The sequence below is a fragment of the Cyprinodon tularosa genome, unplaced genomic scaffold (assembly GCF_016077235.1).
Source record: "Cyprinodon tularosa strain WSP-4 unplaced genomic scaffold, ASM1607723v1 ctg204, whole genome shotgun sequence".
Lineage (NCBI taxonomy): Eukaryota > Metazoa > Chordata > Actinopteri > Cyprinodontiformes > Cyprinodontidae > Cyprinodon > Cyprinodon tularosa.
Window position 1 is genome coordinate 596,793 of NW_024038751.1, and position 25,122 is coordinate 621,914.

A 25,122-nucleotide genomic window follows, 5' to 3' on the forward strand; every position below is an offset into this window, starting at 1 on the left:
ACTCTTCTTCAAACTTATGGCTTTCTGTTAGTTTTAAATGCAGCACATTATGGCAGAGACAGACAGCCGTTGTTGGGAAGGAAGAGGGGAAAAAAAGCCGCCTCACGTCGCTTGCTTCTGTATGAACCACAGCGCAAACCACCGTTAGCTGATAGCCGAGAAGCTACCGCTAGCTCGACGGGGTGACCACCTTGAAACCGAGGACAAAAATAGCCCCAAAAAGCCGAGAATCCGCTTGCTGACATGCACCGGTGGGACGCGGCTTCACTCTGTTCGGCATCCGAAGAGAGTCGCTTGAGTAAAAGTTCCTCCGAAGTCCAGCCGCTGGGCTTAAAATCAGTTTGTAGTCCACTGGAAGTCCGGAATGAAGCTGCGAGCCGCCATAGCCGCCTTGCCGTCACTTCCGCAAGGAGATCTGCGCTCTGCGAGGATGAGGACGCGGGGGCGCGCATCGCGTCCACGTGGAAAGAAAACATACCGACGTGGACGAGTGAGCGCGTGGAACCACAGAAGTTGATTAGTTTGATGAAACGCAGCTTTTTTTTTTTGCTAGCTTTTAAACAGCTTATCTTTCTTGCTGGCTTTTAAACAGCTAATCTTTCTAAGAACATATCTAAACACGATGAAGGATGTTTACAATTATTTTACACAAACAGCAGTCTAACCTGTGATAATTAACTCGCTTATTCCACTGATTTAGTTAGAAAACAAATAAATAAAAGCTCGCTTCATATTCACAGATTTGTACGGAAGAGGATTAGGGCCACTGAAAAAACAAAAAAAAAGTTTAGTTATTATTCAAATTTTATTTCAGTAGAACATGAGAAAAAAAAATCCTGATTTTAATCTCAGAATTCTGACTTTTTTCTTAGAATTCTGACTTTAATCTCTGAATTTTGGAACTTAATGTAAATAATTTAAAAAAAAAGTTTACTAATTTTAAAAAAAAATTTCAGTATAATATGAGAAAAAAGTCAGAATTCTGACTTTTATCCCATATTAAACTTGAAATATTTAAAAATCCGTTAACTTTTTTTTTTTAGTGGCCCTAATCCTCTTCCATAGACGTGAACCCTTAATAAAAAAAAAAACAGGTTTTGTGGAAAAAGTATGAATTTATTTAAATTAACATCTAATTCATATTTTTCTTAATTGATCTTAGGACTTCATTGAATTTATATGCAGGTTTGTTATGATTGAAATCAGTTTTTGAATTTAAAGTTAATATTAGTTCACAAATCAAATTGAAATAATAAACACACTAGTTGTACATTCTATTTGCTGTAAATTTATCAAAAATAATTTATTCAAGTTTAATGTACATCATATTTTCAGGTTAGAGTGAAAGGAGGCTATTGATCTTGCAGTCAGAGCAAAAGCATATGTGTTTTTGAAAGGACTGGTGAAAGCCCACAACTACTGAATATAATAATTCGAGAATCGAATAAATCGTATAAAGACTTACAAGATTGATATTTTCATACAATTACACAATTAAGTTTCTTGGTGATCTAATTTATGAACAATTGACATGGAAACCTTACATTGATCACACAAAACTTAAAGCTACAGTGTGTAATTTTCAGCGACATCTAGCGGTCAGACTGCAGACTGCAGCAACATGAACGTCTCCCCCCCACCGCTTCTCCCCCCCAACAGTACGGCGAGCGTTACGGGACAAAATGTCTTCCACGACGTCCGCATCACCTACCTTCTCAAGTGATGAGGTTTGTTTACATAGATAATTTTACAGATAGTATTTCATTAGTCTGTGTAGGGTATAGATTTCATGTAGACTTAAGATAATAAATATACCCGTTATTTTTTCTACGTCGTTGTGACGTTTTGGTGAGCTGCTTTGCATGGTGATATAAACAGACGAAGTAATTGTAGTCATTAGTTTAACAGCGAGATTGTGTTCGCTGGAAGAATATATATTCCCCGTTTACAGAGTCCAAGTCTTGTTTGTGGCACGGGGGTTACAAGGCAAGGAAGAGGGAAAGGAAGAGGGCAGAGAGGCCGGGGTGAGCGTGCAGCTGGGGCCAGGCGAGAGAGGGGAGCCAGCGGGGTGAGAGCAGAGGACGAAAGGCTTGAAGATCTCCAAAGGAGCCGGAGAGAAGTAACCGAGGTATATATCCAGAAAATTATTTTACAGAAAATTACTGAATCATTACCTGTGAAACGTCAGGGACGTTGCTGAATAAGTATACTGGAGAGTAACAGCATCATCACGCAGCATGTTATTGTTTTAGACAGGTCTGAGCATCCTGTACTCCAAAAACTGCAGTGATATTAGACAATTGTGTGTATAGGATTAATTACCTGTCCAAGAGAAAACTGGCAACTTGAGCGTCACTTTGAAAACCTTTTTCCTCCATCAGTGACTTCCATCGTGTAAATGCCGTGCCAATGTTGATCCGTGTTTTTTGTCGTTTCTTGTCACTCTTGCGTTTATTCTCGTCGTGTTTCCGCTTCTTAGATGACGGGGGTTCGGTGTCCGCCGCTTTTCGTTGTGATACAGAGTAGGCATGATCCTCCATTCGTCTGATGTTTGGCCACACAGTGCCAAACAGTTTGCAAAGTCACTCACGCCTGCCGCCTTGTTTACCTTTCTTGTTACCGAGGCGCAGTATACCTGCTTCTTCTTCTTCTTTGGTTTCAGGCAGACTAAACGCTTCTCAGGCATAATACTGCCATCTACTGTTCAGTACCGTCTCAGTTCATCTCTCTCAACTTGCCGTAGTTATTTTCGAGCGTCATGGGAGATCTCGCAATCGCTAGTTTGTTGCCTCTGCGCTGCCGTAGCGCAAAGATGTCAGCCTCCATGGCTGCGAGACCCGCTCCTATGTAATTATAAATAACGAATTCTAAGGCAACGCAAATGTTATGGTTAAAAGGCTGAGCTCATAGGTGATGATAAATAACATAGTTATGTATAATATATTAAATTTCTGAATTTATATGCCTGTAATTATTACACACTGTAGCTTTAAAATAAAAAACGATTGCTCTTTTAAGCAGGATAAAGGAATTCCTAAACAAAAAAACCTTATGAATTCAGTATAAATCACTGATTGTACCACATCTGACATATTGTGTTGAAGTGTGGGGTAATGCTTATGAATCACATTTTAATCCTCTTTTGATTGCAGAAGGGAGCCAAGAGTTATAAAAGAAATATCCACTTTCACTTAAAGCGCAAATCAGATATTTATAAAGTAAAATACATTAAAACTTACTGAATTGATATTCTATGTTTTAAAGGCACATAAAATTCAACCAAACAATATAAAAACAGATTTTCTAAAAGAGAAAGTAAGGATAACTTAAAATGGAAATTTTCAAAAAATCCAGGTTCAGAACAGAGATGATGGAAAGATGTATTTCTATTAAAGCTGTTGTTTTGTGGAATAAGCTTATTAGAGAGTTAAATCGATCTGAAACTTATCCTGTGTTTAATATAAACTTGAAGGTAATTTTGATCAGTCGATTGGCTAACGTTTTCTTTGTATTGGTTAACATGGTGTGGATGTAATTATCTGAGTTGAATAAGTGATGCTTTATTGAAAATGAGGGCAGATAATGTTTTTACTACTTTCTGCTCCTTTTGATTCATGATTTCAGTTGTTTCCTTTCAGAACGACATGATCCTATACTTTTGTTTTATTTTGGATACTCCAGTCAGAGGGGAAATAACACTGATCAGCAAAATACATCAAAAACTCATAAGGTTTTATTGTTTTGAAAACCCAAACATAAAAAATGAAGTGCAAATTTAAGAAAGAGACCTATTTATTTTTATTTCATAAAGAATGAAGACATGTTGTAGAAAATTAGAAGTTGTGTGGCTTTGCATCCTACATTCTCCGTACTACATAAACGGAAACAAAGGAAACAACAGCCCAGCTGCAAAGATTTTCAGTTTCAGCAGCACAGTCCATCATGCCTGAACACTAGATATCAAGATCATCATCGGGGTCCTCCTGGTCGTAATCATCATTTGCATCAGGCTCATACAGAATTCGCCCAGAACCTGGACCTGGATGGAGCAGAGCTGTTTTCCTGCACCATTAAAAGAAAGGAATCATTTTTTTTAATTCATACATATACATTTGAAGAAGATCTGAAAAATAAAGACAAATAAACTCATCGAATAGACTAACTTCTCTTTGCTGAAGACGAAAGGAAGTGTGAGTTTCTGCTTGGCCTCTAACTCTGAATCAGACAGTCGGAGGTTAAAGGTCAAGTTAGCTGTTGGGTCCGCCTGTTGACACACAAGGAGGATCGGTTTCAGCACCTGTCATGTATGTGTTCACCTGACTCTATTTAGGATGAGTTTATCAGCACCTGCTCTTCCTCTGTGTTAGTCGGCTTCGGTTCAGGATGACAGGACGTGCTCAGAACTGTGACTGCGAGGTCCTCTGTGATGCAAAAAATCTCCTCCTGGGGGTAAAACAGAGACGGTCAGTAACTTTACAGCAGAGTATTAGCCTAATAAAGTAGACTACCTAGAAAATATCCTTACATCTTGCATAACTTTCCCTGATTTGGAGCGCTTTGTTATTCTTGCCACTGCTTCATTTCCCTTCACTCCAGGTGCCACAGAGATGAGAGAAGTTGCCAAGTGGCAGACGCTCCCCACAGTGCCCCTCTGATGCATATCTGTATGGAGCAGGCCGATAATAGCTCTCACAGCTCCCCCTGATGAAAACAGAGAATAATACATCAGTGGAAGAAGTTCTTTTGTTTTAATCACCTTAAAGCTCCAAATAGCTGAAATGGTTATTGTCAAAAAATCTAAAAATTAAAGGTATCACCTTTTCTGAGTTGCTGAAGTGTCCTGCAGACAGCAGGAGCAGTCGCATGCCTCAATATCCACGACAAAGAGTCGATGACGAGCGTAGCTGGCCTCTGCTGTGAGGTTTGTCTGATCAAGTCAGTGAGATCCTTGGAATTGAACTGTTGAACTGTGAAAGCTGGGTGAGCGGTCCATCCCAGAGGGTCCAAATAAGCATTGTGAATATGCAACCTGAAATTTAGGTGAATGAAAATTTATTTTCTAAGCCTTAAAAAGGTTTCCACTGTGTCATGCTGTAAAAACAGACTCAACAGATGATAGTTTTTAAAAATAAATATATGAGGCAAGCATTTGTTAGCTCCTGAGCACATTATAAATTACTAATGGAATCTTTTGAGAAGTATCCCTACAAGTTTTTAGTTTTGTTGGTGGTCCAACTGAATGGGGAAAATGGTTTGGGTAAACGTCTAAAGCAGAGTTTCTCAATTTCAGCCCTCAATTTCTAGTGTCTCTGCTTTCACATACCCGAGTCAAATATTTAGATCGTTAGCGTGAGTCTAGAGAACTTGATTGCTTTCCCATTAGATCATTTAGAAATTTGATTCAGGTGTTGAAGCAGCGACTCGTCTAAAAAGGTGCAGAGCATCGGAGGTCGAGGGCAGGATTTAAGGAACTCAAGTTTTCCAAAAACAGTCAGATTTGTACTGAGAAAAAGTCCCACACAGGTGGATTGTTTTTATTTTGGTGTAGCAGAGTAAAAGTGACTAAATATGAATGCACACCACACTTTTTAGATTTTAAAACAATGTATTAATTTTCTTTTGCAAATCCATTAATCTGAAGATTATTTTTTTCGATTATTTGATTAAAATTGGATAGCAAAAGGTTCCTTAGAGAAGACTTTTTAAGAAATCAAACCTGTTGAAAATTAAACTTTTCCGCTTGAGGAGTTCTGGATAGAGCATATTATATAATATATTAGTCAATCAGGACTAATCCGATTAATTGTTAGCCTTAATATACACACATTTATATATGTAGAAATATTTGACAAAGATAAAATATTTATGTATATATGTAGATACATACACACACGCACATTTCAAACAGATCGAGATATGAACGCTTTTGCAAGGCATTGAATACATTTATAAAAACTGATTTAATTTCAACCTTATTTAATTTTTACTATAATAGTAACCCTATCCTATATCATAGAGAAAAATAATATATCATAATAATCCTTTTTATGTCACAAAGCTGGGAAATCCAGGTGTTTTTAGCAGCAAGCTAGTGAGAGATTTACAGCTTAAAAAAAAAGACATAATCAAAACCAAAAAAAAATTTATGTTTTTGACCATTTATTATTAAAGAAACACAACTTGAAGCTAAATTCATATTGAGTACTGCAAACAGCAAGCCTAGAAATGAATCATATTACCAAAATCTAAACCACCTAAAGCCCCCATCACACCTTGACTTTAAATTGAAAAAAAATTCAAACAAAGTTCAGCAATTGCTAGTGTTTTAGAAGACTCAGGGACGTCAGGCATACGCTGAACTTTCTATGTATTTTTTCAAATTTGGACATATACATAGAGCATTCACAACGAGTCAAGAACTGATGTCCAACGACAGTCTAACTTATGTATAACGCACTTCAGCGTAATGCCCATGAAATGATGCACACGCCTGTGTCCTGAGGGGAGCAGCAATGTGCCCGGAGATGCTCGGCCTGCATAAAAAGGTTTTATTTGATCACGGTATTAACCTAGCTGCTGTTTACCGCCTGCCCAAAAAAAAAAAAAAAAGAAAAAGAAAGAAGGTTTACAGTCACAGCAGATTCAACGTCAAGTCTGCTAGGAAGTTTGTTGGTCGTGGCCGTGAACGCTCATCCTATGTGCGGATGAAGTTTGGAGGAGAACAGACGGTTTCTTCCTGTGATCCCCTTTTATACCAAAATGCTGCCAATACACCATTATACAGTATCTGTAAGTTAGAAAAATGTTCAGCGGTCGTCTGGAACACGTCACATACGTTGATATGCGTTGGAGAGAAGTTCTTGATAAGTTACGCATAAGTTATGCACGATCAGTTATAGGTTTTGGATAAGCTAGACGCCGCAATGAGTAACTTACACTGAACGTATGTCAACGATCAAATAATTTACCTGTAACTTATAACCCACATATATACGCTGTTATATGTCGGGTAATTTTGAGCATGCTCAAAATTTCTCAAAGTACCTGCAGTAAGTACCTGGACGTGTCCCAGCGTAGTTTACTGTGCTTCAGCGTGCACATAACTTATACAAAACCTACCCATAACTTATCCAATGTATGCCAGCGTTTTTGCCAGATTTGAGGTACTTCAGGCATACGCTGTCTAAATCACCAAGGTGTGACAGGGCTTAGACGGGCAGACGGCGGCCATACATGCAAACCCTAATTTGTTTATGTTTATTTAAAGTAACATTGAGGCATGATGACAACAGGGAGGTTTGCTGCATGCTACACCCACCCTGCCCCCTTTTACTATCACTTTATTTAAAGCTCCGATCTTTTAACATACCATCAAGACCTAATGGCAGAAACTTTCACAATTTGGTAAAAACAACCGCATTTGTTTTTGAAAAAACAAACCTGTTTTAACCATGAAAATTTATTTTTCTTAAAAAAAATATTTAAACAAATGGAATAGCGTTATATTTACCTCTGCGTGTCCAATGGTTTCAATCTATCCCTTAGCTCCTCTTCGCTCACATCAAAACAAAGGACATGTACGACCTCCTCCCTGATGACAGAAAATATGCAAAAAGAGTGTGTTTACATTTATTTTTTAAGTGCTAAGACGAATCTATCCATCGTCTAGATCTGCTTATCCTTGCAGGGTTTTTTAGGGGGTGCTGGTGCCGAGTCAATGGGGAAGAAGTGAAGTGAACACTGGATGGGTCAAGCAAAGTACCATGGGAAAGCCCACTCATTCAAGGGACTTGAAATCTGAGGCTTTTATTGATTTTAGTGAATACTACATGTAACTTCAATACTAATTTTAATTTTCAAAAGCAAGTTTTATGATGGATTTTCTTAAATGTATCCAGGATTATAATTCTACAGTCAGACTCAAAATTATAAATACACTTAAGTAATATTTAGATATATAGCAAAAAAATATATCTATTTTTTTGCTCTTAACAAGCTTTTAGCTTATGACAGATCTGACTCTTATAAGAAACAGTAGACCTCCGGGGTATTTACAGATTTATTTTATTATTTCCTAAGCCAGTTTTCATCTGGGTTTCTGTTTACTTCTCTTTTCAAATACTTAACCTTGCTAAAGTTTAACTGTCTAATAGTTGAGTTATCATGAAGCAGAAGATTTTTGAGCTAGCTCATCTTCTTCATTATTCCATCCAATCTCTGTAATGCACCAGCAGACTTACACCTAATGTCACTACCAGCACTGTCAACTTGATAGCTCCACACATACAGACTGCTTCTACAGTTATATGCCTCGCCTGAGCCTTTTTTTTTTGTCCAGATGAAGATTTAAATTCTGTTGAAAGATATTATTTAGGAGCAGAGCGCATCTTTCTCAGTAAACCTTTACAGCTCATGGCAACATTTATTTTACTTCACTCTTTAAATTAGTACTTCTCTTTTGACATCTTCCAGATGATGATCTGTTTTAGTGACGATGTGCTTCTTGGCATATTTTTTAAAATCCATTTAAGCAATTTCCTTCCTTAGAGGGGTTGACTGGGTTTCGAGACATCAGACTCCTGAACATGAGACTGATCTATACAAAGATGAACAAACTGAATTTGATATGAATACAGAAATGGACATTTAATCTCCTGAAATGGACCCAACTTGACCCCTGAAGAAAATTATTTAATCCAGACAGTTTAAATAAATGCATATCAGATGTCTTGCCAGATTTATAAGCTGCAAAAACTCTAGATCTTTGGCTTTTAACTTAGAAAAGAAAATCCCTTTATTGTCCAACAACAGGGAAATTGTGGTGTTACAGCAGCCAAATGTTATAGCAGAAGTGGTCACACAAGTTGGACCTTAGAAAAAGTCTATAAAAACAACAGAAAAACTGAGAGTTAAGAAAATAAACAAGTCATTTTATGAGATAATGCAAACATGCATGTTAAATACACATATGTTCATCAAATGTTCCTGTGAGCACAGCATTATACCTGTTTAAGGCAGCAGTGATGAAGCTCTTCAGAAGGTCTCGTCCTGAGTAATTACTGGAGTCTGTTGATGGTGGAGGTAAACATACATTTGGTCATCTTAAACCGTTGGTGTGTTATTTTTTTGCCACAACGAGAGAAGTTTTTTTTTTTTTTTTACCTTGTATTATAAGAAGCCCTCCAGTCTCAATGCCTTGCAGTAATCCAGGCAACATGGTTGACTTCAGTACATAAGTAGCCGGGGCTACTTAGCATGCTATAATAGCACGTTAAAGCAACGAACAAAAGAGAAAAAAAATTTTGAATTAACTACACGAACAGCACCTCGGATTGATACCAATGTTAAATTAAAATTAGCCGAAAAGTAGTATTTCTAATTCTAAGGCTTACTTTTATCTGCATATTTGCTTGGTTAGCGTGTTTGGGTTGTCCAAGCTAAACGTCATATTTCATGTTTCCTGCCACCTTGGGTTTATGGGTAATGAAGTTCATTAGCGGCCACTAACACTGAACAAACCTTGCAGTCCAGACTACGTTACCCAACATCAGCTTGAACCCCTTTCACTGGACAGGTCCCGCCCCCTTCATAAACAGACGACCAATCAGCTAACGCATTGTAACCTTAGTATCCAATCAGAGCTAAGCAATCTCCTCCCGCTGTGTTGTCTCGGGCGATCCTGTCTAATGTTATCCCTCCCTCTTCGATGGGTTTGCCGACGCGCGCAATAAAGCCCAAAGTCTACTCTAGTGGGTTTGTACCTCCAGAGAAGAATCGACAAACTTCAACTGAAAACGTCTCGCCATGGATTTGTATTTAGCAGTTGCGCTAATTTAAGGATTATACGTTTTCCCCTCTATAGCGATGCTTTTTTTTTTTTTTTTTTTAAACACATTTAGAATCTTGAAGCGGAGCTGAGTATGCCAGGCGAATGAGGAGTTACTATTTTTTGGACTTTAAAAAAAATAGTGGCTTGTTGGTGCTCGGTTGACGACAGCCGTTGTCTCGAGATCAAGATCGCGGGGTTACCCACAAGTTCAGCTCCGCTGTGGACCAACTTCAGAAATACTTTTTTTTTTTTTTAGTCCTTAGCGCTGTTGGCTGATTTTTCTTTTTAGTGGCAAGTTACCCGGTGATTAAGTTCAACCACGCCGGGGAAGGCTGCTGTTCTCCGGCTAGCTGAGAAGCAGCTTCTCCTTGGATCAGGGCCTCGTCGGCTAGGCGACAATGCTCGACATAATGTCTGACCACCAAGGTATGTATGTTAACGTTAGTTTAAAAGCATATGCAACAACACTTGGAGCATAGAAATCGTTGGTTTTAACGGTCAGTGGCCTTTTATTGGCTTTAAGCCCGTAAGTTGTGACTAATGCTACTGCTACGTTTTAGTTGCGCAGGCTTTATTATTAGCTTTGCTTGCTCCCGACTAATCCACTTAAAGTTGTTAAACTACTGCTGAAACGCCATATTTATAAAATATGCGCCATTTTTAATGTTCCTGCTGAAGTTTTACAATAAATTCTACGTCTACGGCTTGCTAGTTGGCTAACGCGCCGAATTATATTGCTAAAAGCTAAATACAAGCTAGCTAAAATCTCCGTCTCTAAAACTATCCGAACACGCTGTCAAACAAATAATAGTTGACATGTTTGGAGGAAAAATACATTATGTTGCATCTGACTCGAATGTCTTAACTTTTTAAAAAACGTTGATCAACCAGACACGCCCGATAAAACGTTAGCATCAACGTGCTAGCATCAAGTTAGCCCCACAACCTGCTTCTCCTTTCAACTTCCATTTCAAGATAAGCCAACATCAAGTGACCGATTAGCAGATGGTTATCGCTACCCACGTCTTTAAGGGATCAAAAGTGTCTGAAAAGTAATTCCGATTTGTCCGACACGAAGAGTAGCACCGTTGTCTGAATTGACCGGTATATCTGCAAGCTGCAAATATCTGTCGCTGTACCTGCAGTTAAAACGCAAGTGACATTTAAGCAGTATAAAGCTATTTTCTGTTGATTTATTCTGCAAACTCATATATGGTACATGAGAATGTGTAGATATGAGAAAAAGCGGTTTAAAACGCTCAGATTGTGTAAAACTGAACCCGGTTGCGGTTATTCCTCGTTGTCTTTTATGTCGCTATCGTTCGCTAGTTTTATTTCGCAACCATTCTCATCTTTTTAAAGATACCAGTGGAGTCAGAGTTTTAAATAAAGCCCGAAGTGCTTGCGCTTAATAATCCCCATTAAGTTATTGGCCTTAGTTAGCCGGCTAATGCTAACATTACTGCACTTGTCTTTCAGTGCTCCTATAGTGTAAAGAAAATGTAGCCTTTTATTTATCTATTTGCCTAGAAGGGTTCAATTTTAAATGAAATTATTTCTGTTTCGCTCCGGCAGATTCGCTTCTGACGTGTAAAACGGAACCCCTGGTGAGTCAATTTTCTGTTGTAGTCATTCATTTGTTGCTAGCATTGGGGGAAAGTTTATGCAGAGCAGATTCGGTTCTTCCTGACATCAGTCTTGCCTGTCTTTCTGTAGCCCCCAGAAAGAAAAAAGAGGACCGTGGAGGACTTCAACAAGTTCTGCAGCTTTGTTCTGGCTTATGCTGGTTATATCCCCAGTCCAAAGGAGGTGAGCTTTTTTTTTGTTTGTTTATATCTGGACTGTCACTGTTAGTGTTAGCTGTGTAGCATTTGATCAGGAGGATGTTAGCAATAGATGATGCATGAAGAATATTCACACATGAATAGGTTGATACCATTTGGTTTGTCTTTCACATCCAAAACAACCTCTCAATGTCTAATAGAAATCAAGATATAGATGATTCTGGTACAACAAATACAGTTGCCTTAAATAGACACCCATAGGCCTGGTAATAACACATTAATAGCAATATGGAGGTTTTCAGCTAGAAAAGTCTCCAAACACCATGCGTATTGGCTTCCAAATTGTGCAATTGGACAGAATTATCTTGGACTGTAAAAGCTCAACTATAAACCATTTGTAAACCAATTAGAAAATAGGAAGTCTTATATCATTATTAAACGTTTTTCCATTTGCAGTAAAGTCATAAGTAATATATGACTGAGGATGAGGCAGACAAAGCTGCCCTGGGTAAATATTTTTCTTTTTTTAAATCGCAGCATCTTAAAATCAGATTTATTGCATTGTGGTTGTGGTGCTTTTAGTTTCTTAACATGCTCTTCAAAAGGCCAAGAAGTTTTAACATTTTGAAAACTGTTTAAAATGTTCTGATGACTGAAAGTGTCGACGTTTAATAAGCCACGAATGATCCCTACGGTCTAAGTTTGGGAACTGATTTTATACTTTAATCACAAAATGTCTTCCTTTAACCTCTAGAATGACTTGGATTATGGTTTCGAATCGGAACCACGTAGCTTAAGTCCCATTTGGTTTGAAAGTCCAAACAAATGGATAAACCTTCCCAGTATTGGAGAGTCTAATGAAACCCTAGGTGTTGCATAAAATAAGTGAAACGATCGTTTGATATTAATGTCTAGATTGCTGTTTAAGTCTGAAATATCTAATGTTGTAGTGGGAAAATATAAAGAAACCCTGCTCTGTTTATGACGAGCAGAAAACTGGACAGTCCAACCTAAAATTAAGGGGTTTTAGAATAAAATAATGCCTGGATTTTTTTTTTTTTTTTTTTTTTTATAATATAAAGGTCGACCTTAACGATTAAACATAGGTTTACTGCTTCCTGTTTGTAAGATATGGAAATTTACTGGCTACGTTTGATCTGCAGGAAAGTTCCTGGTCTCCAACATCCTCCAGCTCTGCCCATAGTTCAGGACTATCAGCAGATGCAGGCGTCGGGGGCAGCAGCTCCATAAGCAACACTTGGACGGATGGGAGCTCTGACATTCACACCATCCACACATTTGTGCGCAAAGCTCGGGCAAATAAGGGCAAAAACATTCGACGCATGCACTCTGACAGCACCCTGCTGGACAAGATGCGCCTGAAAGACTCTCTGTACGACAGCCAGGCAAGCACAAAAGCTGAGCGCAAAAAAGACAAAAAACTGAAAAAGCTCTCTCTGGGCTCGACCACGGCGCCGGACAGCGGGAGCAGCGAGGGCGAGAAAAGGGCTCGCATCAAGCGAAGCAAGAACTCCTCCAAACAGCCCAAAGCCAAGAAGTTGAAGAGCTCAGCTGCTCAGAGCGAGACAGACTCCGAGACGCGGAACTCACACGCCGAGGCGCGGCCCATGAGGGAGGAGCTGGCGTCGCACGGGGGCTCCACCTCCAGCAGCCACGGCTTGGGGAAGGCAGATGAATCCATCAGGGAAGCGGAAATGAGCTCCAGCGAGGGCGAAACCTGGATCGCAGATGAAGATATCATGGTGGAGTCAGGTACGACACAATCCCCCTTTTTCTACTTTGATCCATGTATTTATATTTACATGATTAGTTCAACATTTAACGCCTTAAATCTCTTCATCCGTCGCAGGGGACGACTCATGGGACCTGATCACCTGTTACTGTGGGAAGCCGTTCGCCGGACGTCCCATGATCGAGTGCAACCAGTGCGGAATATGGGTGCACCTGTCGTGCGCAAAGATCAAAAAGTCCAATGTTCCCGACATCTTTTACTGTCAGAAATGCAGAGACTTGAGGCGGTCGGGAAGCAAAAAGGACACTTAAACTGTTGGAGGACTGTTTCTGCCGCCCTCTGACCAGCTCCCTTACTCTGATGCCTACAGCCAAAACAGCCTAAATTCTCACCGGGACGGCAACTAACTCAGCAGTTGCACAAATTATTTTGACAATCAAAAACCATATTTATCCCTTGCATTCTTTTTTATTTCTTTATGGATTCTGAAGAAGGGGAAGACTGTGACAGAATCCCTCATTGGTTGCTTATAAATTCCCCTAATTGGCTTTTTACGTTTTCCTTTTTTTTTTTTTTTTTTTTTTACCGGGTTTCTTATTGATTCATACATTTCTACCTAAAAACCATAGCCAGTCAAAGATAGACGGATAATCAATCACCTTAAAAAATAGAAGTATAACTTGTATAGCTAAAAAAGAAAATCGTCACTCCGATTATTTGCTTAAATGTTATGATGCTTGACGGGCAGCTCTTTTTATTTCAATGTATACTTACTTTAGGAGGGTTTTATTTCTATCAGCGATGGTCAGAGTTAAAGGAAAAAAAGATAAAGTTCTCGCTCCTCTCAAGCAAGAGTTGATTAATTTATTGAAATTAGCGAACTCATCTCAGATGTGTTGCACATATGTATATTTTTTAAGTGTTTTTCTTCCCAGAAGTTGAATTAAGAAAAAAATGTAAACCTAAATACATTTCCACTGTACACATGAGATAATCGAATGTCTTTGGTTGGCCTGTTAATCAAACATTACTAGCAGAGTTGCTATGAATGGCGTCTACAGAGGAAAGCTGTTGAATTTGGATGTTTTGCTTGGTTTGATTCTTTTTTTTTTTTATACATTTTCATTTTCTTGTTACTTCCTCTGTATAAGTTTGGGTTTGTTATTGCTGTAAGGTGACTGGTTACGGCTCCTTGCGTTGTCAAGGTGACCCAAGGCTTCTCTATGAATGGCTGTAAAAAAAAAAAAGATTTTTTTTTCACATAACAGTTTATTCCTCGCCTTTTTATTTTCTTCCTAGCTAGTGGGGTTAGAATCGTGCCCACTTCAGGAGAAGAGCGTCTCGCCTTGAGAACAAAGTTGTGTACAAAAGTATACCTTGAGGCTGCGTAGGTTGTGGCATATATATATATTTTTTTTACCGTGTTAAGTTGTTGGGAGAGTCTTAACAAGTCTCCACGAGTAGTTGCACTCTGTACAACTTCCGTTCTGTGTACATATCCAGTTCTTTGACTTGTAAATATGTGAAAGTGAAAAGAGAGAATACCCAAGCAAAGTCTATATTTTCTGCAGTCTGATATTGTTTCTTTAACTGTAGCTCGAGTAATAAAACAAACCAAAAAAAAAAAACTTGAGATTGTGCTGGGTTGTTTGATTATTGATAAGAAAGCACACAAGATTGAAAGTGTTTATTTTAGAAGTCAAGGCACACAACAAAACTGTTATGTTTGTCATCTACCACTAGAGGGAGCCATCTGTAAAGAATCCCTCTCAGGTGGTGAATTAAATACAAATGGTTGAATAAATATAAATGTTTGCATTGGGGAAAAAAAAACCTTGAGAGTCAGAGGTTGTTCAGTTTTCTCCGTAGACGTTTTTCTTTTCCTGAGGAAAACAGATTATTTTCTTCTTTTAGTAGAAATAACTTGAATTGGGAAAATCAAGCCAAAGTTATTTAAACGTCTATTTGTTACTGATCATTTACTGGTCCAACCTTGGTAAAGAGATGTTAAAAGCCTTACAATTGTTTTACTGAATCAATCTCCTAATTAAGTGAAATTCCTTAAGCAACAAACTTAACTCAGCCAATAATCGCAGCGCCAGAAAACAAAATCCTGCAGTACAGGAAGGCGTTTTGGGAGCTGAACTGTGACCAAACATGAATTTATTTGCGTGAATAAAAAAAAAACACATTCAGTAGATCGCCAATAAAATCTACAAAGAGTTCATGAACTCGATGCTAAAGTTTCCCCTATGATATAAATGCAAGGTCAAAATGGCTTTTATTTCCATGTGTCCATATCTACAATCAGATCTCATTCAGGATCTGGATGAAGTCATGTTTCTAATCCATACAGAGAGGATAGAAAGGCAAACATTGGCCCCCAGAGAGCCATCACATCTTGTGAACAGCTTAGTTTAAAGCTCTTATACACATCTTTACCAAGGTTTCTTTGAGCAAAACCAGAAATCCTGCAGAACTCATTATAAAGATCCTGTTTCTTACCTTTCGTTTTCAGGAGCTCGGTATCTGAAAACGGCCGATGGAGTCCAGAGGAGCCACTTTCCTCCTACGGATGCCCAGAACATTAAGTTAAATTCATCTCCACTAGTGGTCAACTGTAGTTAGTTTAAATGCATCATGTCATTGATATGAATCAAACCGTACATTAATCGTAAAAGATTTAAACATTTTTACACAAACACAATTTAAAAGAAAATGTTGCTGTAATGGTGTTTATAGAACATGTTTATCTTGCACTGTTTAGTGGCATTTCATGCATCCTTACCTCTTTTCGTTGGCTTTACGGTTAGGCAGGTTCTGGTTCTGAGTGGAAACAGGCAGCACAGTGGCCTCTGAGTTATCCTCCACACCCCTCCGTGTGTCGCCTGCATCACCCACAGACAGGTCTCCTGTGTCAGAGGGCTCTGAGAGGTGGGAAAAGACATCGTGGTCTGGCCAGATGACCTCCTGGGATCAGAGACCAAGATTGCATAAAGTTAACTAAATCCTTACAGCTGGTCAAGAGTGAATGTTAAACCATATGACTGAGGGGGAAACCTTACCCTTTTGTTCTGTTTCTGTATAACAGCTGCAGATATCTGCTCTAAGAGGATGTATAGAGCAAGCAGTGGAAGCGTACATCTGGAGCAGAGCATCTGGGTGGAGAAATATAAAGCAATGCAAAGTTAAAGGGTTTATTATAATAAGCCAAATGATTCTGTTACCTGATGCTCACCTTGAATATTCTCACTGGGTTTGTCTTCTCAAAGATCTGGGCTGCAGCTCTGCAAACTGTGCTGCTGTTGATCCGTGTGGAGGCTATTTGTAGGCATGCAGCCAGGGTGGGTTTATATTATGGGACTATAATGGGGCTGTTTAGGATCATTGTTTGTGTGTGTGTGTTCAGACATGCCAATTATATCTGCCGCCTTGCTGGCCAGTATTTTCATGATTTTTTTTGTAAAGCTTCTGTAGTCAGTTTTTAGGCGATGACAAAATGCCTCAACACACGTACATACATGCACATTACACACCCTCAGTGAAGACAGATGGCGGCGTGATAAGGCCAGATCGTTGAGGATGTTGTTACTTGCTCTGTAGTGTGTTCGTCTTGGGCCACCGTGTAGACACCAGACCAGTTTCAACTGGTTTTACCCTCCGATAGACTACTGGTCTCTCACTAATTCCACTAATGGTCTAGGCTGCAGGTTTATATAGTCTCTTAAGCTACTCGGGGAATGAATTAAAAAGTGCAGCATGCAGTGATGTGGACAGGTCTCAGTGTGTATTTATATTTTGATTTTAGGGAACCAGATGCTCTTGGAACCATGTAAGGTCAATAATTTTCCCAGGTTTTCTCAAGGATCCCAGTTCCTCATTACAGCTGGGTATAGTTTAGTTGCATTGTGCAGAAATCAAACTGGTTCATCACTTATGTTTTAGGTCTTAATCAGGGATGCAACTTCATTTTTTATTCTTCTGATCCAACTTTTTTTTTATGGACTGTCATCTTTTCAAGCAATGCATGATATGCATGGCTGTACTCATGTATATTCCTTAACCAAATTGTGTTAACAATGCAACGAGGCAAAAAAATTATCTAAAAAATCAAAACAAACAATAATCAGTTGATAGACTCTAGAAAAATGTGGAGACCGATTTTTTTGCAATAATCTCCAATATATGTTTAGAAATCCTATTCAATAAATAAAGTGTGAAGAACAAAGTAGATCACTGAAACGTTTAGACAGGATTTCACATCATACTGCACATATTACAGTCAGCTTTATTTGATTATGTTAACTTTAACTCAATAAAAAGGGACATTTTACTGCTCTAACTCTCTGATGTTTGTCACTTTCAGTATTTTTCTGATCTGAAATAAATATCTGTAAATATGCCACCCTATTGTAATTAAATCTGGACTTTTTATTTTGAGTATGACAGGATGAATGTTTTGAGTAACAAAAATGAGCTATATTAACTATATAGGAAAACAGGGGAATGACTAAGCTGGATATAAAGGGAGCCTTCACGCATATATCAGAGCTTCTTTAGATTTTTATGATGTTTTTCAACATTATTTACCAAAGCTGAGATCCTCGTCACCTTTAATCTATTTCACAGGAAGGAATTGATGTCTTCGCTCAGCCTGCCTCATGTTAAATGAAAAAAACATAATTCTAATATATGGATGAATCCTATCGGAGGTGGTTTTTACTGAACGTTTAGAGAGACCAGTTGACCACAAAGTAATTCATCTATCATTTTAGGACATTCAAACGTTTTTGGAAACTCAGTTTTTCATCAGGCCAGATTTATTCATGGGGGAAGAAATATTTATAGATTAAGAGATAATTACAATAACACTAAACCACTTAAGGCACAATTTTTGGTGCACCATACTGAGCTTAGCTTTGGTATTTGCGGCACTGCACCAACCCTTTGCTAATGGAACAATGTCAACCTTTCTGAGAAGGCTTTCTACAATGTTTATTAGTGTTATTATTATTATTATTTTTTTTTTTTAAACTATTTTCAAAAAAGTATTTTTTAAGGTTTTTTCTTTTTTTTTCAAAAACATTCAGTTGTACAAGTTGTGTCTTTGAGATCCAACATCTCCTTTACAGGAGATAAACGCCACAAAAACGTTACAAGCAGTAAAGTTTCAAATTTCCATGTGTTTGGTTTACATAATTTTCAATAGATATCAACATCCAAAAAATCTACATTTCCTCTTTCTACAAAAGCTTTTTTTTCTTCTTAATTTTAAAACATAAAAATACAAATAAAATGTTGGTTCTAGAAAACTGCAACATGTTTCTTATAGCAGATACTTGTATTTTATCTGAAAGTCATGTAATATTTGGGTTCTAATCAACTATTATTTAACTGGTCTCAGGACCACTGTTCATACATTTGTTTTTTTTAATATATATATATCTTTGGAGAGCCTTGCAAAATCCTTTTGAAAATCCTAATGGGATTCAACTAAAGGTTTATGTGAAAGATTAAAACCCCCCCAAAAATACCCAAATTATGACAGATCCTCTACCATACCTTACAATAGGAATAGTCCCACTGTCAGCTCATAGTTTCAGTTAAGTCAGAGTAAAGTTAAACAAGCTTTGTATGCTTATGGGAGAAAATCTGATTGGATTATAAAAACCATCTAACAGCTGATGGCCATTAAAAGAATCAGGCTACATGTACAGTATAGGTAAAACAAAGTCATGGAAAAATAATCACAGGGTTCAGGAAACTCAACAATTAAAAAAATAAATATAAATTAAAAAAGTGCCTCAGATGCCAGAAATTTGTGATTATTTAAAATAGCTAAATTTTGTTAATGAGGAACATTTTTGTTGCTCACTTATTACATGTATTAAAACTATTGTTGGATATGCTGAAAAATAAAGTTACATTTTGTCATCTTAGGTGTCACGTTTGTCACTTATGTCATAAATATTGATGTTATCAGAGAAGTGAGTGAAATATGCAGGCTATCAAACCTCTATCAAAGATGCAAACTGACAACACAGCAGGTGGAGCACCCAGTGTCTGAAATGGTTTGATCTGGTGAACTGAATTATGGAAGCTGGTTGGATGGAGCGGTGGCAGGTGTGCAGATTTGGTCACAAAAAAATCTATCTGTCTGAATAAAGATGCCAAGAAACTCTATTTTTTTTTTTCTGAGCCAGTTCTATGTTAGAATAACTCAAACAAAAGCTCCTGAGAGATCAAAGATGATACCAGAATGTCAGTGTGTGTGTTAATCTGTTGGTCTCTGCTCCGCCTGACTGCAGAAAGCCACCCAATGGAGACCACACACACACACACAACACACACACAACACTCCTCTTCCTCTTATTTAGTCGCCGCCGGCCTGCAGCCTGTGTCTCCAGAAAACAAAACAGATGGGAGACAGAGCAACCGGCATGGATGGAGAGATTGGAGGAGAACGGGGCAGGCCGGGGGTCCGCTCCGATGGTATGCTCTCTGAGACACGTTTTCACTTTTCCTCTTTTCCCACCCTGTCCTAATTATTGCTATTTCAGGACACAGAGGCCCTCCAAACATACAGCGAGCGCTGATGGATCAGGGGAATATAAATAAACCGTGACAGCATGTCGGCAGGGGCAGAGGCCAGATAGGATGCACTGATTACCTCCATTATCAGGGACAGGCCTCATTAGGAGCCTGAGGTTGGGTGTGGGACATGCCTTTTGTTTTATTACATGCAACATGTATATCTGAAGACTTATTGATGTTTAGAGATCACTCTGAGGTTTGGCTTTTAGTTCAAAGGTCAGAGGAGGATGCTCTGTTTCAATTAGGAGCATAATATTCAATAAAAGATGATGAAAAGGGAGGATTCAGGTAATTGAGCTGAAATGATACAAAATAAAAAACAAATAAATAAAAGTACATTTTGTGATTAAACAATTAATTTTCACATTTTTTTTATTTGATTGTTAAATATGAAGAAAGAAAGGTCTTAATTCTGAAAACGAAACCGATTTGGAACAAAAGGAAGAAAAGCAAGAAGAGACAAGGGCAACATTATCCAATAATTAATCCCCAAAAAAGCTGGACTCTGTGTCATTTTTGGAAGGCAGGTGGTTCCTAGAGCACCTACATCTGACATTTATTCATGTCTTTGCTGATATACTGGTATTTCTCATTGCATTCATAACATATATGAAGTTAAGCACTGTAACAGCGGATAAACATTAAACAAAGAACAATCAGTGATAGGAAAAGTGTTATAATGGCCATAATTATCTATAGCTCTGGCAAATTTAAAAATAAAAGTAAGATTTTTATTTAATGAAAGATTTCCTCTTATATATGTGAAAACAGGAAGCTAAAATATAAAGCATGATTTCAACACAAAAGGAAGGCTTAGATTGGGTCAGATGAATAATAATATTATGATAAATTAATGATAATGATAACAATAAAATCAACAGATAGTATAGAGAAATAATTAGAGGATATTATGAGAATCATTAGAGAAGAACAAATCTTTTCAGGTTTTTTCCCATCCAGGAAGCTTTTTCAATTCAAAGCTTCCTGGATGGGAAGCGAAATGTCTTCTTGGAAACAAAGTCCAGGGGGTTGTCTTTTTAACTTTTTTGAAATAAAATCCTCATTGTTCACTTTAAGACCAGTGCAAAAACGTTTAATATTAAATTATGCCTTTGTCATTTTATTTTAATCTTTCTGACCAGCTGGACTTTTATCCTTAAACCAAAAGGGACCAGGTTCCTACGGAGGTTTACACATATATAAATTACTTACAACTTGTGTAAAATAAGTGCAATTTCCTTTACTTTGTTATACATTTTTAATGGAGTTAATTTATTTAGTGTATATTTTGCATTTAAAACAATTGATTCACATTCACCATTTTGGTGAACTAATTCACAGTTACTATTTTTTTTTCTAAAGAAAAAAGAAAGAAAGATGATTTTTTAAATCTTAAAGTTTTATATATATATATATATATATATATATATATATATATATATATATATATATATATATATATATATATATATATATATATATATATATATATATATATATATATATTAAATGTATAATATTTACATGTATTTTTTATTTTTCTTTATTACTACCGACCCATTAGAACCACTTCTTTCCATGTGTGTGTGTTTTTTTTATCTGTTTAATGAGCCCCGTTTGTGCATGTTTGTGTATGTGTCCTCATTTCTCCGCCCCAGCCCAGCTCCCTATAAGTACCACACTAAACTAATTATAGCTGCACACATACTCCTCTCTGCAGACATGAGCACAAATTACAGTGAGGCAGCGTATTAGGATAATTACATCTTTAGCGTAGTGTCATATAATGCTGTTGGCATAAAAGATAATGTAAAATAAGACCAAATAATCCTTTCATTGTCTGTTGTTATGCATAGCTCCTTTCATCACTGACATTTCTTTCAATTACCCAAGCAAACAGATATAAAATTAGTATTAAAGGTTACAAGAATTATTTCAAGTTACTGAAAGACTGACCCCAGAAGGAATAAGTGTGACGGAAAATGGATGGACTTGATTTGTGGAGAGTTTTAAAAAGAGGGGGAGCATAGTGGTTAGATTTCAGAGCTGATCTGTCCAAATGAGCATCCAGAACACCACTATATCACCTACTAGAATAAAGTTTGTGTTGACCAGATCAGGAATTAGATTCAATGTTTTTACTTAAAAGTCTGGATCATCAATTAGGGCCATATCTATTAACTAGTGTCACATGAAATGAATATATGTAGCCTGTAATAAATCTGCAGTGGATCAGGCCGCGGGCCTTACTTGGAAAAAGCGGAGTGGTCCAGCTACATCTCAGCAGCCCCTCCCTTCCCGGTCTGATGTGCATCTCTTGCAGAAATATGATGTCGGCAGATAAGGATTCAAATTGTGAAAATTCTTGAGCCCTTTAAAGGACATACCCCAAAGCCGTCTCATTTCAACTGGTAAAAAATACAACTTGGCCGGTGCTTTTTAAACTTGTACTGTAAAAATGTTATACTTTAACTTACCGCTGTGGACGAACAGCTGCTAAAATCTTTGTGTTCCCCAATATTGAGCATTTCCCCCCCTTGTATTTCATTATTAATAAGGTTAGTAATATTATAAGATAATATTAGTGGGTTAATTAAATGTACTCTCTACTCAAAGTGTGCAGTTGCCTTCTTATTATACATGTTGCTTTTAGCTAGCCAAACAATGTTGTAAACTACATTACCTAAATACATGGATGAGCCTTCTACAGTTGCAACAAAGTTACCACACTGTTTTTTTTTCCTCCACAGAAAATATTTCCCAATCATTCCATTTGTCTTGTATTTAGCAAAGAAAAACAGGTTTCTTTCAGCCAGCTGACAGGGAGTAGGTAGCAGCTTATTAAACTGGGGAGTGATTGTGTTTTATTATGTTATATACAGCCATACAAAAAACTGTTAGATGCACTTCAAGCATCTCATTTTTTTTAACTTTTCTTCTTTTTTTTTTAGGTTTAAAAAACAGATTTTTTTAAATATTGTTAAAGCTTCATGCCAGCAAGTACCCTGCATAACAGCCAGTAAATAAATAGTGTAAATAACTCCAGCTGTTGCAGGATTGGTGATTTATCAATTCACGTGTTACTTAGAGCAATAGATGTAACGCTTTCCACCCTTTGCTTGTGACTGAACTAATCACAAAAAATGTTGGTACAACAAGCATACAATCCTAGGGACCGCACTGATAAGTGAAATTTAATGTTGATGTAACACATAAAGATTGTGATAAAAATAAGTGAAAATTAATAAAAGCAAGATTCACGGAATTATTTGAGATATTTAAATATCCTTACTAGTGAAAAAGTGGGTACACAAGAGCAAAGATAAAGAAGATGAATATAGGTTCCTCCTGAAGTGAATCACCTAGAGACTCCATTGAGAAAAAAAGATAACCATCTGTTTCTAAAATATATATTTTTTATTGCCTTTACTTGTAAGTTTTAATTTTTCTTATTCTTAATTCATTAATTAACTGTATTTCTTTGTCTTGTTTTTTAAACCTATGATCAGTCAAAGATGTGTCAAAAGTACTCACATTCTTTATTTAAGTAAAAGCACAAATGCTTGTGTAAATAAGAAAAGTTTGAGCCTCTTTATTTAAGTAAATGCTACAAAAAATTGCAAATTCTACATTGTAATTAAGTAGAAAAGTAAATGATACAACGTAACTTTAAGAAACTCTATTGTAAAAAAAAAAAAAGTTTGATGCACAGAAAAAATGTTTTATTTCACTCTTTTACTCAGTAGCAAAGAACACAACTTAGGATATGTCAAGGTGCAAGCTGTCTATGAATGACTGATTAAACATGTTGAAAACAGGAAGGCAAAAAATAGTGCTATACAAGCAGACAGCTGGTGCAAAACTAGTTAATTGCTGGGTTTTTTTTTGTAATTTCTCCTCTTTATTCAGCGATCTCTTTATTCTAATCCTGCTGAATCCAATCAGAATATCCGAACTGAAAAAAAATTTATGACACATTTTTACTCTGGGCGGCCTTTTACTCTGGTTACCCTACCTAATATTGTAGTTAGTTAATATAACATAAAAACTACTGACTCAGTCTAGTGTTGTTCTACATAAAAGTTTCTGACAGTATCTATATTAAACAGAACTAGGATTGAAACAACTAATTACATTAATTATGATTAATCAATTATTGAAATAACCATTGACTAATTTAGGAATCAATTCATCGTTAACTGGAGTGTAGAGGCTGTAAAATGTCCCTTTAGCTGACAAAGCAACCCACTTAGAGCAGCAATTTTTTTTTTAGACTTTAGACAGATTTTATTTGTCATTTTGTTTACGCAAGTGTAAAACAAAAAGAAATTTTGTTTGGAGACAGCTCACTGGACAATTTCATCTTTTTGAAATTATAATATATATATATATATTTACTCTGGTTACCCAGAGTTTTTTTTATAAAATAATAGTAGAATTCTAATTGTACCAAAAAAAAAAAAAAAAGAAAATACATAAACATTTTGCATTTAAGATAAAAACATTTTTCATCTGTCAATATGCTCTATCCAGAACTCGTCAAGTGGAAACGCTTTATTTTCACCTGGTTTAATTTCGTAAAAAGTTTTCTCTAAGGAACCTTTCGGTGTCCAATTATTAACTAATTATTTTATTAAAGAATAGATTATTAAATACATAATTAATCGATTTGCAAAATAATCTGTAGTTGCAGTGTAACAGAAACAGAAGGGAGGGGGGGTAACCTAATTTTGTTATAAATATGCATAGAGGTAACAAGCTAGTTTTGAGAAAGTAATGAGATGGTATTAGGCTACAGATACATGTGTTTAAATATAGTGAATCAAAGTAAAACACACTCAGCAAAATAAATACTCAAGTGACGACCCTTAAAAAGCTACTTAAAAACAATAGCTAAGTATTTATATTTTGTCAAAACATTTTTATTTGGTCAAACATGATTGACAGGTTAAATATCTGAATGAAATATGCTGCAAAATCCTCTGAGAATTTCTGTCTGCTGTGAAATGTTTCTGTTTCTGGCGCTTTGGCGACCCCTGGTGGTTGATGCCTCTATGTGTCAGACAGATGTGACGAACCTCTCCCCGCAGCTGCATTTGATTGCTGAGTCTCCCTCCGCTCGATTACTTTTATAGCGCATCCACAAACATATTACGGTAACC

The 25,122-nt window shown here is 37.0% G+C and overlaps 2 protein-coding genes across 3 annotated transcripts; one reads left to right on the forward strand and one right to left on the reverse strand.

The window, feature by feature from the left end:
- Positions 1 to 3,774: 3,774 nt before the first annotated feature.
- elp5 (elongator acetyltransferase complex subunit 5) lies at positions 3,775 to 9,554 on the reverse strand. Of its 2 annotated transcripts, XM_038284920.1 has the most exons (9): positions 9,393 to 9,554; positions 9,163 to 9,258; positions 9,006 to 9,066; positions 7,511 to 7,591; positions 4,818 to 5,029; positions 4,526 to 4,701; positions 4,348 to 4,443; positions 4,164 to 4,264; positions 3,775 to 4,062 (listed from the first exon to the last, which is right to left on the reverse strand). In XM_038284920.1, the coding sequence occupies exons 2-9, from the start codon at positions 9,215 to 9,217 to the stop codon at positions 3,954 to 3,956; spliced, it is 891 nt and encodes a 296-aa protein (XP_038140848.1). In that variant the 5' UTR covers positions 9,218 to 9,258; positions 9,393 to 9,554; the 3' UTR covers positions 3,775 to 3,953. The 2 variants fall into 2 exon arrangements, with proteins under 2 accessions (XP_038140848.1, XP_038140849.1); XM_038284921.1 differs by having other exon boundaries at positions 9,163 to 9,468.
- Positions 9,555 to 9,704: 150 nt separating this feature from the next.
- Positions 9,705 to 14,994, forward strand: phf23b (PHD finger protein 23b). Its single transcript, XM_038284919.1, has 5 exons — positions 9,705 to 10,255; positions 11,405 to 11,436; positions 11,546 to 11,638; positions 12,777 to 13,386; positions 13,484 to 14,994. The coding sequence occupies exons 1-5, from the start codon at positions 10,228 to 10,230 to the stop codon at positions 13,675 to 13,677; spliced, it is 957 nt and encodes a 318-aa protein (XP_038140847.1). The 5' UTR covers positions 9,705 to 10,227; the 3' UTR covers positions 13,678 to 14,994.
- The last annotated feature ends 10,128 nt before the right edge of the window (positions 14,995 to 25,122 follow it).